Raw genomic sequence first — 23,767 nt, forward strand, 5'->3', positions numbered from 1 at the left:
CTTCTGTCAGAAGACGCAACGACCAACAGCTCCCTTGTGATAGGCACCATGTCAGGCCCTCCATATTGCTGGACCACCTCCACTATTTGCCTCCGAGCAATCAGTGACTCCTTACTTAGGTTGTCCTCGGTGAACTCCTTGTTTGTAGAGAAGCCTCTTTCCACAGATGCCCGTCCATGGGACAGGAGCAACAGCTGCTTTATGACGCCCCATAGCTCCTGGAACTGCTGGCTTTCCTGCTGATGCAGAGTGGAGTGGAAGAGAATGTCCAGCCTGTCCTTAGAGATGTTGAAATCAGAGAAAGCGACCCTAATCACCTCATCTTCTTGGATCTTTTCACTCATACTGGAACAGAATCCTGTCACGATTGCTTTCCTCCACCCTTCTGTGATCCACCATGATGTTCAAGGATTTTGGGAGTTTTTTGTTGTTCTTCTCCTTCACATCTTTCATGACAATCCGCCGAGGGTCCATCCAGCTTAGTTGGCGGACTAAACTGTATGTGATGGGGGCCTTCTCCAGCAACTGTTCTATCATTTTTACCAGGAAAGATTGGCAGCTCATCCTAAATTCCTGCTTTACGCGGTCAGTTGCAATGCCAGATTTCAGAAGCAGTCTCTCAGCAGCAAAGCCTATGCCTAATTTTGATAAATCCACACCAGTGTGACTTGTCACCCACATTTATCTTGACAAGGTCGGTGAGGGAGGCTGCCTTTTGTTTAAGGACCTCATGCTTGATGAACTTTTTCATCAGAGTCTTGACGAGGGTGCCCATGTCCTTTGCGATGAAGGGAAGCATAGGCTTGTCAGTCTGGTACAATTTTAGGAATGGTTCCACCAGCCTGGCGCACATAAGAAAGAAGTGAAGCTTGGCAACAAAGATGGGGTCCTGTGCTGCTTTCTGAACAACAGTGAAGGAGCTGTTGGTTGGGCAGGTCACCTTCTTCGTCCTTGCTGCCTCGCAATAATCTCATACGTGTGGCATCAGGGTGATGGCTCTCTCTGCCACATTAACGTTTTCAAGCCATCTGGGCGAGTGTTGGATCCAGTGACTTTTTTAAAGTCCTCACACCTGGCAGGTGCATTGCAAAACAAGTTGTAGAGGCTGGACAGAAAATCTTCCACCCCGCCATCCAGCTGCCTTGCAACCGATTCGAAATGCATTATGGAGGATGTGTAGACTGCAGCTTCCAGTCTGCAGCACGCGGCGGGTGATTATCTTTTCGATTTCTTCTTGAATAGATCTGTACAGCTTCCAATTGACATTGGGGCCATCTATCGAGAGCTGGAGCAGCTTTTGGTCACACACGATAAGGTCCAGACGCTCCTGAAGATCAGTTGCTGCTGAATGTCCCAGGAATTCAGAGGTGAGGTAGCAAGTGCGGACCCGGTCATCCATCCACAATCGCACATGAATGTCCAGCTGCTTCTCTTGCATCTCATGATTTAGAGACTCATCAAAGAAGAGTACATACACCGATTCAGCCTTCACTTTGTGCCTCAGTAGAGATGAAAAGTGGGCAGCGATGCCAAATGTATCCACGAAGTCTTCCTTTCCCCACAGTGGTAGTTTTTAGCAATGTCACTGTCTGGAGACATGACTGCAAACACTTTTGAATTATTTTCAAAAGATTTGTAACTTCACTATCTTGATATTTTGACAGAAACAGATTCATACTAACAGAAGATGAGACAGTCTTCGTCAAATCAGCGTATCTCCTGTTTTTCTGGTGCGACTCCAGTGCTTTGACGCCCATCTTTCCAAGCTGGTAACTCTGTTTGCACAGATGTCAGTAGAATATGTGCTGATCTTTTGGATCTCGACGAACCCAGCTCCCAAACTCTTTACTTCAACCCAAGCATCTTGAAAAATGCACTTCCCCATGATACAAGAATTCTTATTGGATCGATCAAAGAACTACGCTATGAAGACGATGTGAAAAGCCTACTCACAAAAACAAACAATGGAATATCAACGACAAGATGGCGACTATAAGAAAATAGTTGTGAACACAGAGTGACTTCCCTTGGCAATTTCCGGCTGTTTTGGACGTCAGACGGATCTCTATTTTTTTTTTTTTTAAATAAAAGATAAATTTTTTGGGGGGAGAATTTTTGCGGTAGAGGTCCTCCCTTTGATTTTCTTTAATTTGACCGGTTTTCGGTGAATTTTTAGGACTTTTAGGGGCCCCTAAATGGACCCTCAGAAATTTAGGGGTTTTTAGGGACTTTTAGGGCCGTGTTTGAACCCTGTTAGGGTATAGTCTGCCTTTCGCCACAATTTAGGGGAGATAGACTCCAGCAGTCCTGCGAACGTTGCGAGGATAACATTATTCTTTAGAGGGTGTATGGACACACAATATTAAAAGATTAATATGGTTTTTATTGCGGTATGTTGCTGTGGCAGACATTAACATATGGAATTTGATTGCGCCTTTACTCGATATGTACCATAGAAATATGATCAAATCAAATCAAATACAATATATGTATGGACAAGGCTTTTGGAAAACCAAACAACTTTTGTTTTGTTTCCAAAAAAACTGAATTGTTGACTTTTTTTGCAGATTTATCAAAAAAGAAAAATGAAATATTATGCAGCCAGCCATGAGTCTTTTTTGGGAATGATGCAATGTTTTTCAGACCTGGATTTTGGGATCCTCTGGCATTCCTCCTTGCAGGTAGTCTCTAGTTCTGTCAGGATGGATGGGGAATGTTGGATTACAGCCATTTTCACATCTCTCCAGCAATGCTCAATTGAGTTTAAGTCAGGGCTCGTGGTGGACCTTTCATGAAGTCACGGAGTTGATCTGAAGCCATTTCTTCATTATTTTAGTGTTTAGTGTAGTGTTGTTGGAAGTTGAGCTTTCGGCCCAGCCTGAGCATCCTGAGAACATTTTCATGCAGGAAATCCCTGTACTTGGCTACATTAATGTTTCCTTTACTGCAACCAGTTGTCCTGTCCTTGCTACTGAAAAGGCTCTGCAATAGCATGATGCTGCCACTGGCATGCTTCACTGCTGGGATTGTATTGGACAGGTGATGAACATTGCCTGGTTTTCTCCACACATACTGCTTAGAATTAAGGCCAAATGTTCACTCTTGGGATCATCAGACCACAGGATGTTATTTCTCATCATCTTGCAGTCCATATTTTTTTTTTTAACCAAACTCCATGCATGCTTTCATGTGTCTTGTACTGAGGTGAGGCTTCCATCGTTCCACTGTGCCATAAATATAAATAGTGAAGGTTAACTTTCTCAAACTTTCTCCCATCTCGCGGCTGCATCTCTGGAGTTGAGCCACAGAGATCTTTGGGGTCTTCTTTACCCCTCTCACCAAGGCTCTTCTCCCCCGATTGCTCAGTTTGACCAGATGGCCAGCTCTCGGAAGAGTTCTGGTCAACCTAACATCTTCCAATGAAGTATTATGGAGGCCATTGTGGTTTTAGGAACCTTAAGTGAAGAACTATTTTTGTAACCTTGGCCAGATCTGTTCTGTCTCTGAGATCTTCAGGCAGTTACTTTGACTTCATGATTCTCATTTGTCCTGACATGCACTATGACCTGTAAGGTCTTATATAGACAGGTGTGGCTTTCATAATCAAGTCCTATCAGTATAATCGTACATAACTGGACTCCAATGAAGGTGTAGAACCACCACAAGGATGATCAGAAGAAATGGACAGCATTCTAGTTAGATTTGAACGTTACAGCTAAGGGTCTGAATACTTATGCCCGTGTGATATTTGAGTTTTTCTTTTTCAATAAACCTGTAAAAAAAAAATCAACTATTTTTTTCTGTCAATACTGTGTGCTGTGGCGACCCCGAAAGGGACAAGCCGAAAGAAACTTACTTACTTTTACTTCTTACTGTGTGCTGTGCGTGGATTAAAGAGGAAAAAATTGAGAAATAATTTTAGCAAATGGCTGCAATATCACCAAGAGTGAAAAATTAAGGGGGGTCTGCATATTTTCCACATCCACTGTATCTATACATTATTCCATGTTGCAGGAAAAATAGTAATACTGTAAGGTACAAAGGTTTTATGAGTACAGTGCATATTTTGCCAGCGTACCTTGCATAAAAATTTCCTGCACTTTCTGGTCTTTGAGCCAACCCTTGAGTTCCTCATGGAGTTGAGGATTATCTCTTAACACTGGATTCTGATTGTCCACCTCATCCTGAAATATGAACACAATACAAAACACGTCAGTATGTCACCCAAAAAAAGCAACAAAGAAAACAGATGTTTGCGTAATGGTTTTCGTTTCATTGTAACTTTTACTATGTAACACAACACACTCTCCCTTGTCACTAATAACTAACATAATATCAAACAAAATTACAAAGAAAAATAAATGTAAATATAAAAGAGGAATGGCAGCACGGTGGAGCAACTGGCGAGAGCATTGGCCTCACACTTCTGAGGACTGCAGTTCAAACCCCCGCCCCTGTGTGGAGTTTGGAGGTTCTCCCTGTGCCTGCGTGGGTTGTCTCCAGGCACTCCGGTTTCCTCCCACATCCCAAAACCATGCATTATTTAGAGACCCTAAATTTCCCTTAGGTTTGATTGTGAGTCTGACTCTTGTCTGTCTCTATGTGGTCGGCGATTGGCTGGCAACCAGTTCAGGATGTACCCTGCTCGCTGCCCGATGACAGGCGGGATAGGCTCCTGCACTCCCATGACCCTTGTGAGGATAAGCAGCTCAGAAACTGGATGAATGGATGGATGATAAAAGAAGAATGTGATTAAAATCTAAAATCAAGTGACGGACCACAACATACTATCTATAGTAAATGAGATCAACGCTCCATGTGCTTAATTGCTTAACATCATCAATATTTTTTTATTACCTATGTTCAGAAAAATGTGTTACTTTCATTATGAAATGCTCAAATCATTTCCATGTAAAGTCAATACAAAAGCACTGAAGTGCAACAAAATAGCATCAGTAATGGATAGTCACACAAAAAATATGGACACTTCAAGAGAAAACTGTAAACAGACAGAACCCCCCCCCCACACACACACACTAAAAATCTCCACCACCATAAAACTATTAAAACTGCCGTGATTCATGTGGAATAATATACAGATCATGAATCAACATTGATGTTCCGATCTAAGATTATTTATTGTGATTATAGTGTCATTTGAAAAAAGGGAGTCTGTGTGCAACAGGCTGAGTTTCTGGGTACAGACCTGCGTAACAATTCGTGGGAATTTGAGTGTGTTCCAAAATATAGTTATTTAAAGCAGGATTTCTGACATTTTTGCTTGTTTCTTTTCTGGATCTAACCTTACAAAAATATAACAGGTACTGTCATGAGCTGTACCCCGCAATTTTGTTGGAAATTGTCGCACTTGGCACCCATCTCTCTCTCTCTCTCTCTCTCTCTCTCTCTCTGTGTATGTAGTTAATAGTCGGGCTGGTCATACGATTGGAGTCACAAACAACAAGCTGACAGAAATGCAAGAGTTCATTAATTAACATGAACAAATCAGATATTGGTGGAATGGTGGAACAACTGGTTCGAGCGTTGGCATCACAGTTCTGAGGACGTAAGTTGAATTCCAGCCCCGCCTGTGTGGCGTTTGGATGTTCTCCCCGTACCTGCGTGGATTTTCTCCAGGCACAGGTTTCCTACCACATCCCAAAAACATGCATTCAATGGAGACTCTGAATTGCCCTAGGGTGTGATTGTGAGTTCAACTGCTGTCAGTCTCTATGTGTCCTCCAATTGGCTGGCAACCAGGTCGGGGTATACCCCACCTCCTGCCTAATGACAGCTGGGATAGGCTCCAGCACACCACCGACCCTTGCCAATCAGCGGCTCAAAAAATGGCTCAAAAAATCTTAAATACATTTATTTGTTCCCATGGGTTGAATGAAGACACTGATAATGTAACACAAGGTTAAAAGAACCCAGTGCCACAAAGAAAACCCAACCACATTTCCCACATTGAGATTGCTCTCATTAGTTCTACTTTGTGCACAAATTTCCAATTGGGGTTACTCTGGCAAAACAATAAGGATGACAAATAAGTAGTGAATCTGAGGGAATGGAAAAAAAAACATTGATTTGATGTCACAACAGGAAAATTAAGAGGGTAATGGCTTAAAATTCCTATATAAAACATACAAATTTCATTTTTATGAGCTAATTTTTCAGTTTTATGACATTTCATATAACAACAAAGTTAGAGGACTCTAGCAAAGGCAGGGAAGATGCAGGTGGCAGGGAGAACAGATAAAAACAGAACAGAAAAAAAAAATGAAACAAATTGGAGGCAGCACGGTGGAACAGATGGTCAAGTGTTGGCCTCACAGTTCTGAGGACCCGAGTTCAATCCCGGCCCTGCCTGTGTCAAGTTTGCATGTTCTCTCCATCCCTGCGTGGGTTTTCTACGGGCACTCCGGATAGACTCCAGCACTCCCCACGACCCTCGTGAGGATAAGCAGCAAAGAAAATGGATGGATGGATAAATTGGGGAAAAATGGAGCCCATAATCAATTCTGAAAACCGGTATATAATATTTAGAACGTTAAAAATAAAATGCACATCATTACAAAACTCAGAGGGATAAGTGTGAAAATTACCCAACAACTCAAGGCAAGTCCTATTTGTAAAGACATTGTTTGTTTTGCTATTAATATGACCGCAAAGCGTTAAGACTGAAGAAGATGCGGGAAGGATGCAACTAGCAGGAAGAACAGATTAGACGAAGTCTGGTTTTCATTTTACCCTTGAGTTTTTCTCCCTCTGCAGTGTTCTACTTTCTCATCTTTGTTCAGCTCGAAATTAAAACCATTATACTCTCTCAAAATAGCATACCGGAATGTACACTTGTGGAGATCACTATCCAACACATACAGTATATTTCTTACACTTGGAAGTTTGTTGTTTTCAAGTGAACTCAGCCTGAGCCAGTTATAATTCTCAACTATAAGACTACACATTAGGTACACAAGATCAGAAGATAAACCCACAGGACAGTACAGGATGAAAAAAAATTATGTTTGACAAGTACTTCTTATTTTTAGTTACATTTATTGTGCACGCACTGATGAAAACTATTGATTTGCACAGCAGAGCTATGCCAAGACTCAGGCTGCTCAATCACGGTCAATTGGCAATTGTCTGACCTGAATAAAAGAATCAATCAGATGAAGTGGTCAGCCAACTTTCAATAGAAGTCTGCTTTCTTTCAAAGTTGCAAGGTAATATTTTGTCATTAGCATGATGGCACACACTCAGTCATTGACTTTTGAATGTTTGACCCTTCTGCGCACCAAAATTACAGTCTTGAGGAAAAAAAAAATAGGAAGGGACATACCATGAAATGGTACAGCTGATGTCTTATGTTTTAGGTTGTGTTCAGAATTCAACAAAAATTTTCAAGAAGACTAAGTCGCTAAATGACCCTCACGCAAGACCTCTGCATATCTCAAGAGACCTCAGATAATCTTGCAATACTTTGAGACTTAATAGGTAATTAAAGATGTGGACCACCATCACTGGGCTGTGGATCGGTACTGATCCATGGGACATTTGGTACCAGACCACAGGAAAACTGGTAAATTATTATATTGTTTTTATACATTATTAATCATCAGAATACAAAATATATTTTACTTCAGCGGCACCAACTTGTGCTGCTGTACAAAATATGCTTGTCTCGGTCAGATGATATGGTAGTAAGTAAAAAAGTAAAGTGACACGCTAGCAAAACTGAGTAAAAAAATAATTCTTTGGAGAGCTTCATTAGAAACCAGGAAAGGTCAAATGATGAGACAGAGGAAGAGCCGACAACTTCCAAGAAAAACAAAGTTGCATATGAAAGATAATGGGGCTGATATGCTAAAGGTTTGCAAATGCAAAAAAAGTTGCAGGCATAGAATCTGATCTCCTAATTGGGCAAAACCAGGACTAGGTTTATAAAACACATTATATTGCTGCAGAGTTTATTTGTGGGAGGAGGAGCAGAGTGATTAATTTAACATGCATTTTGTGATTTATCAAACCTGACATGAACTGTTCTACTTGATTTTGAATCTTTAAACAGCATATCAAAAAGGCAGCTGCAAACCAGCAAGCAAAGCAGAGCTGGTGTAGGGCAGGTAAAATGAGAGGTCACGGCGAAAACATAACCTCATGATCTAACCTTCTATTTCTGGGAAAGATATTTTTAAAATATTTTTCTGCAGGACAATTATCTTGATAAATATGAGTCTGGTTTTCAAACACACTGCAGCACTGAGACAGGGTTCATACTCAGTCTGACCCAAAAAATTTAAGGGCTTTTTAGGGGCATTCTTAGGGGCTGACACGAAAAATTTAGGGCTGACACGGAAAAAATTTAGGGCCAACACGAAAAATTTAGGGCCATCGTGGGAAATCAAGAGTAAGGAAAAAAGACTCATACAATGGTGCCATGGGCTGTTCTTGGTTCATCAAAGGTTCATAAATAAAAACAGTCCGTGCGGAACCCCGCACCCCAGCTCGAGGTACCGTTTTTTTGCTACAGCTGTTCGGTTAAAACTGGTTATGAAAGTAAGCGTTTCTTTTGCGATCCCTAGTGCGCATGCACTGCTAGTACCACTGCCTGAAGTTGATGGTTCACTATCTTGATATTTTAGAAACAGATTCATACCAACGGAAGATGAGAGAGTCTTCACCAAATCAGCGTGTCTCCTGTTTTTCCGGTGCGACTCCAGCGCTTTGACGCCCATCTTTTCAAGTTGGTAACTCTGCTTGCACAGATGGCAGTAAAACATCTGCCGATCTTTTGGATCTCGACAAACCCAGCTCCCGAACTCCTTACTTTCAACCTAAGCATATTGAAAAATGCACTTCCCCATGATACAAGTTGGATCGATGAAAGAACTACGCTACGTCGTAACGAAGACAAAGTGAAATGCCTACTCACAGAAACAAACAATGGAATATCGACAAGATGGCGACTAGTTGTCAACACGGTGACTTTCGTTGACAATTTCCGGCTGATTTGGACGGCAGACGGATCGCTATTTTTTTTTAAATAAAAGATTAACTTGTTTTTTAGGGAGAATTTTGGCGGTAGAGGTCCTCCCTTTGATTTTTTTTAATTTAAGGCCTTTTTAGAGGCTTGACCGGTTCTCGTGGATTTTAAGGACTTTTAGGAGCCCCTAAATGCACCTTCGAAAATTTAGGGGTTTTTAGGGACTTTTAGGGCCGCGTGCGAACCCTATGAGAGTGCACTTGTTAAAGTGGTATATGGCATAAATCTGAAGAATAATACCTCCAAAACCACTCACAACTCTAAATAGTTCCCAGACTTCATGACCCCTCAGGTCATCGGGTGCAGGCTTACTGAGTATCCCCCCTCACCTAAGAAAACAATGTATTATACAGTGTTCCCTCGTTTAACGCAGGGGTTTCCCAAAAAATATCCATGTACTACAAGTAGATTTTTTTACAGTGTTTACAGTGTGCCCTTGCCCATTCTTGGTTCACCCTTTGCAGCCCCGAATAGTTGCGGATTTTGCTCTCAAAGGTTGTTTTTTTTTTTTTCATAATGTACCGTATTTTCACAACCTTAAGGTCCACTTACAAATTAAATTCTCTCCTAAATAAAGAGGGCACCTCATAATGTGGCGTGCCTTATTTACACCCTGAGTTCCTAAATATTTAAATGCTGTTTTGTGACTAGTCCAGAGAAGCACACCTGAACACACCAGTTACATTGTTAACATGCATGCTAGCACATGTTTTACTGTGTATGTAAGCTACTGTATGATGGCAATCAGGACCAATTGCGGATAACGAGGGAACACTAGTATTTTTCGTTTGGATGTTTTTTTGCCATTTAAAGGATTTTTTTTCAGTTGCAGTAGAAGTTTGTATATATTTTTTTCTTATATACATTTTAGGGCTGTTAAACCCCTAACCACACACTTGATAACATTTTCTCAGACAGGCATTAACATTTTCTCATATTTTGCTCTTTAAATACTCAAAATCCAAACCTTTGTAGATTAAAAATAAGGACAGTGTAGTACTTCAGAGCATATAACTCTAATTTTTAAGTCTTTACACAGGCTTCCAGTCAGCTTTAGAATAGATTTTAAAGTTCTGCTACTGGTATATAAATTGCTAAATGGTGTAGGTCATGAATACATGAAAGAAATGCTAATGGAATACAAATCCAGTAGGTTTCTGAGACCGACAGACTGATCGTAATTTTTCGTGTATAATGCGCAAAAGTTTCCAAAAATATTTTCAAAACATCAACAGACAACATAATAGGTAGGTATAGATTAAAAATAAAAAGAAAATCACGTTGTAAACATACAAAAAGGGTATATATTAACATTTATGAACATGAACTCGGGTTGTTGCTTGATACAAGCAGGATACAGCGTTATGCATAGGATTACTTAAGTATATAGACAACACTTTTTACAGTGCGGGGTGGGGCACAAAATGTTTTCCTGATCCTGGGGTAGGGGAAGTGACAGAAAATAATTGAGAAGCACTGCACTACACGAAATACATCAAATATATGAATAAATAATGCTTGGCTTTTCATTTTGGTGTCATAGGGCCAAATCATTAGTTGTGGATTATGTCACACACCGATAATCCTTGTCATTGCCCCAAAAATAGTTAATCGGGGCAATATTGGGGCTAAAATGATGTAGTCTGATCTAGGTATTATTGAATTACTGTTCATGATTGTAGTGCCAACATTCTGCCAATTGAGGAGAATAAACTGTGAAGGGAGTTTGAATATAGTAGAATAAGAGGTTTAAGTGGATACGTCTGTGTAGAAACTGGCTTGAATATACATCCGTCTCGACCTATTTTTGAAGTCGACTTGTCCGAGTAGGTAGATTCCCCCCCACCACCACCACCAGCCCTAATTAGAAGCAAATGTGAAGCGGCATTTTGTTTTTATCCTCCTCAAGTGTAGATTAAATTTCCTAACCACTTGAGATTGGCTTAAACTGTCAGTACTTTTCAATCTGGCCAAAAAACGTTTAATGTTCATTGCTTTTTTTAAAGCAAAAATATTTGTTTTTGCCATCTCACTTTTGTTGTGTAATTTTTGTTAGTTCCCTGGTTTTCTTAAATCCATTTAATTTTTTTCTGTCTCCACATTCACCTTTGTGAGTGCTGATGGGCAAAACTTCCCCTGCACAACTGTTGGGAAGCACATCAGCGTGGTAAATTTGAAAGAAATTTAAAAACATTTATTTACAATTACTTTGTATTCCAATGGGTATTTCAGGCCCAAAAAAAAGTAAAAAAAAAAAAAAATTTGTACTTGACGTTAATATGGATGGAGATGGCCACAGAAAACGTGCTTCAATAAAAAGTATAATTGGCTATAACAGATGACCGCCACCATTAGTCTGTTAAATCTTGGTTCCAATGTACTTGGTAATGCCATTTGGTCTCGCAAAACCACTAAACATGTTCCAGGAATTCATCAACAACATTTTCCATATGATCAACTGGTTTTGTTTTGTGTAGCTTTAAGAGATTTTACTTTTTTTCCCAAGAAATTTTCAGGAACACCGCCAGCACATCTGTCTCATTTTAAACCACCTTCTGGAAAATGGTTTGTATGTGAAAGCAGACAAATGTGGATTCCACTCATCATCAGTTCTAGTTTTTGGGCTTCATTGTGGAGAAGGGCCAACTGAGAGCCGAACGTGCTAAGATCTAGGATGTAGTCAATTGGGCCACTCCAACAAGAAAGTTTTGCACACGTTTTTGGAAATCACAAACCTTTACAGGTGGTTCATCCGCAACCGTAGTAGTACAGTGGACCCCCTACAAGGCTGATATCAAAGGGCATCTGACATCCATTCACTCATCCCAGCTGTCAATGGGCAGGAGGCAGGGTCCACCCCTGAACTGGTTGAAGGCCAAATGCGGGGCACATGGAGACAGACAACTGTCACACTCACAATTACACCAAGGCACGATTGAAAGTGTCCAATTAATGCATTTTTTGGGGGGATGTGGGAGGAAAACAGATTTCCCGGAGAAAATCCATGCAGCCACGGGGAGAACAGGCAAACTCCACACAGGCGGGGCCGGGATAAAACCCGGGTCCTCAGAACTGTGAGGCCAATGCTTTACTGCTGTTCCACCATGCCGCCGGGCATCTGACAAGGCTGACAAAAGAAAAAATGTTTGTATGGACTCTGGAGGCTGAGAACCCATTTGCAAGCCATCAGCAAATGTTCACTACTATGCCTGTACTTAGGGATCCAAATCCCAATTTTTCTTTTGTTATCCCAGTCGATCGGAAGCTCCACCCCTGCGCCTTCTTCTCAAATTGCCTCAGACCCACAGAAAGAAATTACGTTATCCGTAACAGGGAACCACTTTCTGTCATTCTTGTGAAGATGTCAAAACCAGAATGCTAGGGCGGACCCAAATGCATGACTCGGTAGACAGGGAGGTAGTTAAAGGAAGATCTTTATTCGTTCCAAGGTCGTATGCCAGAGAGGCAGTCAGAGTGAGCAGCAGTATCAAGAGCGTCAAGTTTACGGGGTTGGTCGGAGAACAGGCGGAGGTCGGTACGCAGGGGTTCAGGATCAGGAACAAGGAAGTGCGGGAACGAGGCATGGATGGCAACGATCTGGCAAAGCCAGACCGTCCGCTGGGTCCTATATATACTAGGGTTCATTATCATTGATGAGACGCTGGTGTGCAGGGCTTCTAGGAAACAGCGACAGGGTTAACGATCTTCGTGATAGGAAAGGAACCCACGAACCTGGGCGCTAGCTTGTGGCGCAGCGAAAGATCCTTAGTGGACAGCCATACACGTTATCCCACCTTGAACACCGGTGCTCTTCTTCTCTTGAGGTCCGCCGCGGATTTGTAGGAGCTGCCCATGCGTATTGGTGTCTTTCGGGCTACTTCCCAGGCCTGCTTGCAGCGTCTCACCTCTGCCAATGCGGATGGCATCGCGGAGTCGGTGGTAGCAGATGGAAACAGAGAGGGAGGGTAACCATAAACTATGTGTAACGGAACCGTACCTGTGGAAGTGGAAGGCAGAGAGTTGTGGGCATACTCCACCCAACCGAGGTGCTGGCTCCAAGTGCTGTGATCATGCGAAGCCAGACAGTGTAGACACGTCTCCAGGTCCTGACTTATTCTTTCTGTTTAGACATTGGACCCGGGTGATGGCCTGAAGTGAGGGTTACTTTTGCCCCGATGAGGGTGCAGAACTCCTTCCAGAACCGAGACACAAATTGTGGTCCTCTGTCAGACACGACATCCACTGGCAGGCCATGATAGCGGACGACTTTGTCTAGTAGTAGCTCCGCAGTCTCCTTGGCGGACGGAATCTTAGGAGCTAGTATTAAAGGCAGTCTTCCTCTCGTCCCCTTCTCTGATGCGTACCAGATGGTACGCATTTCGAAAATCCAACTTGGTGAAGATCCAGGCCCCTTGAAGCAGCTCGAATGTGGTGGCAATTAGAGGAAGAGGGTACCTGTTCTTGATGGTGATGTCATTAAGTCCCCTGTAATCAATACAGGGCCGTAACGAGGTGTCCTTTTGTTTTGACAAAGAAGAATCCTGCTCTAGCCGGTGACGATGATGGTCAGATGAGCTAGCGACTCCTCCACGTACTCTTTCATGGCTTGGAGTTCCGGTCCTGTTCATGAAAAGAGCCTCCCTCGAGCGGGTGAGGTGCCAGGCAACAACTCGATAGCACAATCGTACTGGCGGTGCGGCGTAAGGGATTTGGCCTTTGCCTCTAAAAAAACGTCCTTAACGTACTGATAACAGGACGGCGCTTCCTGATAATTCCGGTAAGGACTTCAATTCCCTTAAGTCGACTGGCGCGATCTCTAAACGCCTCTCTTCTAGAGCCCCGAAACACACCTTACTGCCTTCTTCGCCCCATGCCCTGATTTGACCAGTGGTCCAGTCAATGTGTGGGTTGTGTCTTTTAAGCCAGGGACTGCCCAAGACGACATTGCGACTCCGCGAGTTAAATACATGGAAACTTATCTTCTCGGTGTGAGCATCCGGAAATGTCATCCTCAGAGATTGAATACAGTGAGTTACTCGGAAAAGGAATTTACCATTGGCTGGGAATGCGTTGCGGAACCGCTGCGTCTGAAAGGTCACAGCGCTCAAGGCCTCGACTACCCATGGATTAATCAGGTTCGCGTCCAATCCCGAATCAATAGAGGCCGTAGCGGAATAAGTACGACCCTCTGTGCTCAAGGTGACAAAAGCAGTGCTTGACTCGATCCCGCCGCAGTGGAATTTACACATACCGGAGTCGTGATTTTGAGGGCGGAGCGCTTGGGCATGACCGGACAGTGGGGTATTAAGTAGCCTAGGTGTCCACAGTAGAAGCATCGGCCTTCGTGCCGACGTCGCAGTCGTTCCTCTGACAGACCATCGAGCCCCTTAACCTGCATCGGCTCCGTCGTGGTTATGGGCATCGGCAAAAGGGAAACCGGTGGGGCGGATGCGCCCTGCTCTCCTTCTAAGTAGCACGTCAACTTGTCCCTGGATCGCTAGCCTCTAGTCGATCTTGAGAGCTAGGGCGATGAGCGAATCCAGGGAGGTAGGTGGATCCACTGCAATGAGGTGAATGCGGATCTGCGGTGAAAGCCCTTGGAAAAAGCAGTCGAGAAGCGCATCCTCATTCCATCGACTTTCAGCTGCTTTGATGCAAAACTAGATTGCGTAATCTGCCATGCGACGCTGCCCCTGTCGTAACGTAATCAAAGTTGCTGCTGCTTTGCGTTCTAGCGAGGCATACTGGAAGACTTGCATCATCGCGCATACAAAGGATGTCCAGGAGTGGCATGTTCCGGAGTTACAGGTCCACTCTGCTGTGACCCACGCCTATGCTCTTCCCGCCATGTGGGATATGACGAAGGCAATTTGTGCACGGTCCGTCGGGAAGGCAGAAGCCTGTAGCTCGAAGTGAAGACCGCACTGGGTGAGAAAGGGTCTGACATTCCCTGTGTCGCCGGAAAAGCGTTCAGGCCAGGAGAGAGGTGTGGCCCCGAGCCGCTGAAACTCCGCGACGGTAGTCCGCGGGGTAGTTGGAGCGACCTGGACTGAGGTGGGAACTGTGGCGGGCGCCGTCGACGTGGCGTTACCGGCGCTAGCCTGAGAAGCTAGCCATGGGTCTAATCGGGCACAGATCTCGAGAAGTCTCTGGTTGGTCACCTGAAGAGCAGTCTCCTGCTTGGCCAGGCGTCTGCGTTGGATCTGGAGAGAGCGGTGGATGGCTTCTGAGTCGGCTGGGTCCATGTCATGGCCAGATCGTTCTGTCATAACCAGAACGCTTGGGCGGACTCAAATGCACGACTCGGTAGACAGGGAGGGAGTTAAAGGAAGATCTTTATTCGTTCCAAGGTTGTATGCCGGAGAGCCAGTGAGAGTGAGCAGCAGTATCAAGAGCGTCAAGCTTACGGGGTTGGTCAGAGGACAGGCGTAGGTCGGTACACCGCTTATCCTCACGAGGGTCGCGGGGAGTGCTGGAGTCTATCCCAGCTGTCAAGGGTCAGGAGGCGGGGTACACCCTGAACTGGTTGCCAGCCAATCGCAGGGCACATAGAGACAAACAGCTGCACTCAGAATCACACCTAGGGGCAATTTAGTGTGTCCAATTAATATTGCATGTTTTTGGGATGTGGAAGGAAACCGGAGTGCCCAGAAGAAACCCACACAGGCACGAGAAGAACATGCGAACTCCACAGAGGGAGGGCTGGGTTTGAATCCGGGTCCTCAGAAATGTAAGGCCAATGCTTTACCAGCTGAGCCACTGTGCCGCCCAGAGATACCCTAAATTCAATTTGTTTTGTTTTTAGTGGGCAGAGCTTAATAAGAACTTTTGTGAATCATTTCTACCTGTTCAGTATATGTTTCAGTATATGTTTCCATCAAACCTTTTCATTGACACCTGGCCAGTCTTCTGCATCCTTTTCCCCAAAACCCATCCCGTCCCATCCCTGGACTCTGTTACTGGTCTACTGTCATCTCATGGCAACACCATCATTCTTAATGTGGTTGACAGGCTCTCTAAATTGGTTCATTTCATCTACCTTCACAAGTTGACGTCATTATTGGAAATAGTCCAGTTGTTAATTGATCACACATCTATGTCAATCCCCTCCAGTATCCTCTCTGACCTGGTATCTGACAGAGGCCCCTAGATCATCTGCCAGGTATGTAGGGATTTTTCAGAGCTATAGGGGTGTCTGCTACCTTTTCATCAGGCTATCATCTGCCGGTGGGTGGAGATTGCCTGTCACACCTTTTGGCAATTATTTCTATGGGTTATTTGAACTCGATCCAAGTGGAAGGACTGTTTTGGATTATTATGACAGACTGTCACTACTGTATCCACAAGTTATCCACGTTTGTTTGTGACAGCATGCTTGCTTTCCATTCACACATTTGAGTAAGTACTGCTGTGTTTTATGTCTTTGTTGTTTTTGCACTACACTAAACCTTCAATGTTCCGTTCACTAGAACTAAGGATCATATATTTCGGAAAATTCTATTCTCCAAATTTGTGAGTACAGTTCTTCCAATTTTAACCTTACTGTGCATCAGTGAACAAAGCAAGGTCTACAAAGACATGGTGTATATGGAGTTGACTGGTCATCACCGAGTCCTGAGATCAACAGGATAGAAAATTTTTTGAGATTATTAAGAGTGGAAACAACCCAGACCTTCTCTTCCAACATCACTGTGCCCTCACAAATGTGCTTTTTAAGAGTGGTCAAAAATTCCCTACACACACTCCTGAACTTTGAGGAAAGCCTTCCCAGAAAAATTAGGTGGATCAACATCATAGTAAACCCTATTATTTAAGAAGTGAGTGTCATGTTAGATCATTCGTGAGTCATAGCAGGTGAGAATGGTGAGCAGTTGGGAATATACTGTAGTTTACATTGGTTCTTTTTCCACGCTGATGCTTTGTCGTCATTGTACTTGAGTTTTTTTGGTATTCTGTTGTTTAGTATTTCACATTTGCTGCCCCTTGTTGGTGAATAAAGTCCAACTAATATTTCACGAGTTGTCTCCCTTGGGGTCCAGATTACATCTGAAACTAACCCTAACAATTGAATTTTAGTTTTAATCATTTCGTGTAGCCTAATTTTATTTTGGTATTTTATTAGTTAATCTTGCTAATGCAGCCCTATGGGGGCACAAACCAGTGCGATCTGTAGGCCGGTCCCAAGCCCGGATAAATGCAGAGGGTTGCGTCAGGAAGGGCATCCGGCGTAAAAACTGTGCCAAACAAATATGAGCGTTCATCTAAAGAATCCCATACCGGATCGGTCGTGGCCCGGGTTAACAACGCCCGCCCCCGGCACTGGTAACCTGCAGGGCGTCGGTGGAAATTCAGCTACTGTGGGTCGAAGACAAAGAAGAGGAGAAAACCGGATCCATCATCAGAAGAAAAAGAGGAATGCACAGAACCTACAACTGAGTGTAGGGACTTTGAATGTTGGGACTATGACAGGAAAAGCTCAGGAGTTGGTTGACATGATGATTAGGAGAAAGGTTGATATTCTGTGCATCCAAGAGAGCAGGTGGAAAGGAAGTAAGGCTAGAAGTTTAGGAGCAGGGTTTAAATTATTCTACCACGGAGTAGATGGGAAGAGAAATGGAGAAGGGGTTATTTTAAAGGAAGAGCTGGCTAAGAATGTCTTGGAGGTGAAAAGAGTATCAGATCGAGTGATGAGACTAAAATTTGAAATTGAGGGTGTTATGTATAATGTAGTTACCGGCTATGCCCCACAGGTAGGATGTGACCTAGAGTTGAAAGAGAAATTCTGGAAGGAACTAGATGAAGTAGTTCTGAGCATCCCACACAGCGAGAGAGTTGTGATTGGTGCAGATTGTAATGGACATATTGGTAAAGGAAACAGGGGCGATGAAGAAGTGATGGGTAAGTACGGCATCCAGGAAAGGAACTTTGGGGGACAGATGGTGGTGGACTTTGCAAAAAGGATGGACATGGCTGTAGTGAACACTTATTTCCAGAAGAGGGAGGAACATTTAGTGACCGACAAGAGCGGAGGTAGAAGCACGCAGTTGGATTATATTTTGTGCAGACGATGTAATCTGAAGGAGATTAGTGACTGTAAAGTAGTGGTAGGGGAGAGTGTAGCTCGACAGCATAGGATGGTGGTGTGTAGGATGACTCTGGTGGTGGGTAGGAAGATTAAAAAGACAAAGGTAGAGCAGAGAACAATGTGGTGGAAGCTGAGAAAGGAAGAATGTTGTGCAGCCTTTCGGAAAGAGGTGAGACAGGCTCTCGATGGACAGCAGAAGCTCCCGGAAGACTGGACAACGACAGCCAAGGTAATCAGAGAGACAGGCAGGAGAGTACTTGGTGTGTCTTTTGGTAGGAAAGGGGAGAAGGAGACTTGGTGGTGGAACCCCAAAATACAGGGAGTCATACAAGTAAAGAGATTAGCGAAGAAGAAGTGGGAAACTGAGAGGACGGAGGAGAGGCAAAAGGAGTACATCGAGATGCGACGTAGGCCAAAGGTAGAGGTGGCAAAGGCTAAACAAGAGGCATATGAAGACATGTACACCAGGTTGGACACGAAAGAAGGAGAAAAGGATCTCTACAGGTTGGCCAGACAGAGGAATAGAGATGGGAAGGATGTGCAGCAGGTAAGGGTGATTAAGGATAGAGATGGAAATGTGTTGACTGGTGGCGGTAGTGTGCTAAATAGATGGAAAGAATACTTTGAGAAGTTGATGAATGAAGAAAATGAGAGAGAAGGAAGAGTTGAAGAGGCAAGTGTGAAGGACCAGGAAGTGGCAATGATTACCAAGGGGGAAGTCAGAAAGGCACTACAAAGGATGAAAAATGGAAAGGCAGTTGGTCCTGATGACATACCGGTAGAGGTATGGAAGCAATATGGAGAGATGGCTGTGGAGTTTTTGACCAACTTATTCAACAGAATACTAGCGGGCGAAAAGATGCCTGAAGAATGGAGGAAAAGTGTTCTAGTTCCCATTTTTAAGAACAAAGGGGATGTTCAGAGCTGTGGGAACTATAGAGGAATCAAGTTGATGAGCCACACAATGAAGTTATGGGAAAGAGAGTTAGGGTTAGGGTTAGGCTAGACTCAGGACAGAAGTAAGTATCTGCGAGCAACAGTATGGTTTCATGACTAGAAAGAGTACCACAGATGCATTATTTGCCTTGAGGATGCTAGTGGAAAAGTACAGAGAAGGTCAGAAGGAGCTACATTGTGTCTTTGTGGATCTAGAGAAGGCCTATGACAGAGTACCAAGAGAGGAACTGTGGTACTGCATGCGTAAGTCTGGTGTGGCAGAGAAGTATGTTAAAATAGTACAGGACATGTACGATGGCAGCAGAACAATGGTGAGGTGTGCCTTAGGTGTGACAGAAGAATTTAAGGTGGAGGTGGGACTGCATCAGGGATCAGCTCTGAGCCCCTTCCTGTTTGCAGTGGTAATGGATAGGCTGACAGATGAGGTTAGACTGGAATCCCCTTGGACCATGATGTTCGCAGATGATATTGTGATATGCAGTGAAAGCAGGGAGCATGCAGAGGAACAATTAGAAAGATGGAGACATGCACTGGAAAGGAGAGGAATGAAGATTAGCCGAAGTAAAACAGAATATATGTGCGTGTATGAGAGAGGTGGAGGGGGAAGACTGAATCTACAGGGAGAAGAGATAGCGAGGGTGGACGACTTCAAATATTTAGGGTCAACAATCCAGAGCAATGGTGAGTGTGGTAAGGAAGTGAAAAAACGGGTCCAAGCAGGTTGGAACAGCTGGCGGAAGGTGTCTGGTGTGTTATGTGACAGAAGAGTCTCTGCTAGGATGAAGGGCAAAGTTTACAAAACAGTGGTGAGGCCGGCCATGATGTACGGATTAGAGACAGTGGCACTGAAGAAACAACAGGAAGCTGAACTGGAGGTGGCAGAAATGAAGATGTTGAGGTTCTCGCTCGGAGTGACCAGGTTGGATAGGATTAGAAATGAGCTCATTAGAGGGACAGCCAAAGTTGGATGTTTTGGAGACAAGATTCGAGAGAGCAGACTTCGATGGTTTGGACATGTTCAGAGGCGAGAGAGTGAGTATATTGGTAGAAGGATGCTGAGGATGGAGCTCCCAGGCAAAAGAGCGAGAGGAAGACCAAAGAGAAGGTTTATGGATGTGGTGAGGGAAGACATGAGGGCAGTTGGGGTTAGAGAGGAAGATGCAGGCTAGATGGCAAAAGATGACACGCTGTGGCGACCCCTAACGGGACAAGCCGAAAGGAAAAGAAGATTTGTTAATCTTGCTAATCATTGTTTATTTTCCTCTGTACATTACTTTGGAATTTCATTGTGTGTAAATGGTGGTATATAAATTAGGTCTTGTATTACCATCACAAGAATAAACTCGGCCTTGATCGGACATTTCTCACATTTTAATTTGTTGATGATAGTTTCGCGTATGTGTGTGTTTGTTTTTTTTTTTACAATATATATTTATTTGTATTAGTTACCCTCTCATTTTTGGCCTGGGAATATTTGTTGATGACAACTCTGATGTAAATTATTCGCCAATGAAATTAACACAGTTTCTACGTCCTTGTAAAATCTTATCATATAAGCCTCAAAAATTACACCCCCCCCAAAAAAAAAAATATTTGTAATACCTTTCCTTGAGCTGGAGCTGACACCCAGCCAAGAAAATAGTATGATTCATAACAGAACACAGCAAACTATTAGGTGATGTATTGGAACAGAAAGGTGGAAAGGTGGAAAGCCGGATACGCGCGTTTATTTTTTGTCTCATAATAACAGTTTGATTCTGACTGACTTGTTCTCACTAATTTGATATCTTTGGAGGAGAATGATCACCACCATCATACTTTTCTCATAGTTTTTACAATTTTAATAAAACATTTATTTCTACCCGTTAAAATATTTTATGATGGCTACAGTTTAGGCCTGGAATAGCCATCTATTTTCTGATCCGCTTATCCTCACAAAGATTGCGGGAGTGCAGGCGCTAATCCCAGCTCTCATCAGGCAGGAGGCAGGGTACACCTTGAACTTGTTGCCAGCCAATCGCAAGGCACATGGAGTCTCCGATTAATGTATGCTTTTGGGAGGTAGGAAAAAACCTACACAGGCACAGGGAGAACTTGCAAACTCCACACAGGGAGGGCCGGGATTTGAACTCCGGACCTCAGAACTGTGAGGCCAACAGCTGCCTCACCGTGTCGCCCATCCATCCATTTTCTTAGCCGTTTACCCTCACAAGGGTTGCAGGAGTGCTGGAGCCTATCCCACCTGTCAAGGGGCAGGAGACAGGGTACACCTTGAACTGGTTGCCAGCCAATCTCAGGGTTGATGGAGACAAAGAATAGTTGCACTTACAATCACACCTCGGTGAATTTTCAGTGTCCAATTAATGCATGTTTTTGGGATGTGGGAGGAAACCGGAATGCCCGAAGAAAACCCATGCAGGCACGGGGAGAGCATACAAACTCCACACAGGCAGGGCTGGGATTTGAACTCTGGTCTTCTGAACTGTGAGGCTAATGCTTTACAGTTGCTCCACCGTGCTGCCAGTCTGGAATATATTATTCCTTTTCCATGATTACTATGAGGAAAATCTTTTCAAAATATGAAGTAATTCAGATTACATCTTTGAGTAGATAGAAGTGTATTGTTTTCACTAACTCTCTTTTCAACACTTCCCGGTTTAGTTACTGTACTTCTGTACTCTTTTGCGGCTTATAGTGTATTATGTTGAGAAAGCAAGGCAATGTAACAACTAAAGCAAACCCAGGTATCGTTGGCAGTGTCAAAACATGTTCATATTTAAAGGTATCCATTCAGAAGTAGCTTTGTTAGAATGTGTTAAAAATGCAGCAGCAATGTTGCAAAAGTGTTTGGGTGACATGAAGACCTTTAGGCTTAGTAAATGAAAGATCTGCATTCATGCATGAACAGATGACTGCCCAGCTTGTCGTTTCAGCAACTCATGCATGAGCCAAAAACCACACCACAAAACAAATCCTCTGGACTCTCAAGGTTTCCTGATTAGGAGAATTGGTTCAGTATACTGAAATGTGTTCAGATGTCTGACCTTAGTGCTAACACTGTTGCTCTCGGTGGACTGACAAATGCAAAACAGCTGCTGGAGACTGAAAAAATATAAGTCTTCGGAGTCTGTTTCTCAAAAATATGTGTGTGTGTGTGTGTGTGTCTGTGTGCATGTGCATGTAGTTGGTTAAATTATTGAGTCAGCAGTAAGAGATTGTATTCTCTACCCCCGTCCGTCCATTTGCTCACTCTCACATCACACACACACACACACACACACACACACACACACACACACACACACACACACTCATACAATGTCCCCTATTGCTAAATCACCCGTGCCCACAACACAGAGATGCTTATTCTGGAGACCTTTGAACCGCTCAGAGCTGTAAAAACAGTCCTTCTCACACTCACTCTCTCTGTCATGCATACAAACACACAGACACAGCAATGAAACTGTGGCCACTCCCCTCTCTGTTTTTCCAGTTGGTTAGAAATATTGGAATGAGGAATTACGAGGGAGGGGCCCAAAATCTGTTTGGCATAAACTGTACAATGAAGTAACTGTTGAAGGGGTCAACCGAGCCTGTTGCTTGTGTCTGTGTGTGTGCATGTATGTATGTGGGTAAAGGCCTCTTTATACTCCCGTGCTCGCGCAGCCAACAGCACCCGAATTGCATCACGTGACTGACCCTATGCTTCATTTGACCCGTGCACGCAAAATGCCACGAGAATCATCTCTTGGGATTGGTCTGTTCTAGTCACATGCTGTGATGACGTACTCAACTTTGCCCTTGGTTCCATATACAACCTAGGCCATTGCCTTCTTTATTGAGTTTGCAATATATTTAAATGTGTAATTTGGTCGTTTATGTCCATTTGTTTGAGCAAACTCTTTTTCACGGTTGACTTTGTTTTGTTCCTTGTTACGGAAAGGAGAGTAAAAATCGCTACCGGAAACGGCCCATAAATGCAGAGGAAACTCCACCCTGTGGTGTCCTACTGAATACTAGCTGTAGCAACACCCGAGTGGAAACTGCAGCACATTTTCAAAACAACACACATGGATTGCGCTTGAGTATAAGCAGACTGCATGCGGAATAGCCGCAGTGACGTCAGCTCAGTTGTCACCCGTGTGAATATAAAGAACCCTTAATGAGCCTGAATGTGTCAGAAGGAGAGTGAGGCTTTCACTTTTCTTTCAGTTGAGACTGCTGCAGTATTGCTGATGTGAATGACCAAAAGGATTATTTATTATCCGGGCTATCATTATCAACTGGTGGAAGCAAGGATGCTGCGAGACATTTCTTTGCTGGTGCTACAGAGGTGCTACATCTTTAGGTTAAGGCTTCGAAGAGCGTGGGCGTGTTGGTTACTTGGTGGGTTGGAAAATTTATTGTTGGTGCTAGTTCCCGCCAGTCTGTGCTCCTGCCTGGGAGGTACAAGTAGTATTAGAACACGTCCAGGTTTTACATCAGTGCACGTGGCCGTCCGTAACTGAAAACTAGTTGCAGAACCCCACATACTGCATAACTGAATTGCTCGGGCTAAAGGTGGAAGAATACAATTGCTAAAATACTTCTGGCATGGAAAATTTCAAGGAGAGTTTTGCGGATATTCATAGGTGTATGGTTATGGCGGTATTGTAAATGTGACTTCAGGTTCCTTCAGG

The 23,767-nt window shown here is 43.7% G+C and overlaps 1 protein-coding gene across 13 annotated transcripts in view; it reads right to left on the reverse strand.

Moving 5' to 3' along the window:
* jmjd1cb (jumonji domain containing 1Cb) overlaps nt 1-23,767 on the reverse strand; it is a 246,137-nt gene that overhangs the window by 90,919 nt on the left and 131,451 nt on the right. For 12 of the 13 annotated variants that reach the window (XM_061811226.1, XM_061811228.1, XM_061811229.1 and 9 more), the window contains one exon: nt 4,079-4,184. In XM_061811226.1, coding sequence (XP_061667210.1) covers nt 4,079-4,184 — 106 coding nt within the window. Of the gene's footprint in view, nt 1-4,078; nt 4,185-4,640; nt 4,667-23,767 lie in introns of those variants that run through there. The other variant, XM_061811237.1, reaches the window with a different exon arrangement.

This window comes from Syngnathoides biaculeatus, chromosome 22 (assembly GCF_019802595.1).
Source record: "Syngnathoides biaculeatus isolate LvHL_M chromosome 22, ASM1980259v1, whole genome shotgun sequence".
Lineage (NCBI taxonomy): Eukaryota > Metazoa > Chordata > Actinopteri > Syngnathiformes > Syngnathidae > Syngnathoides > Syngnathoides biaculeatus.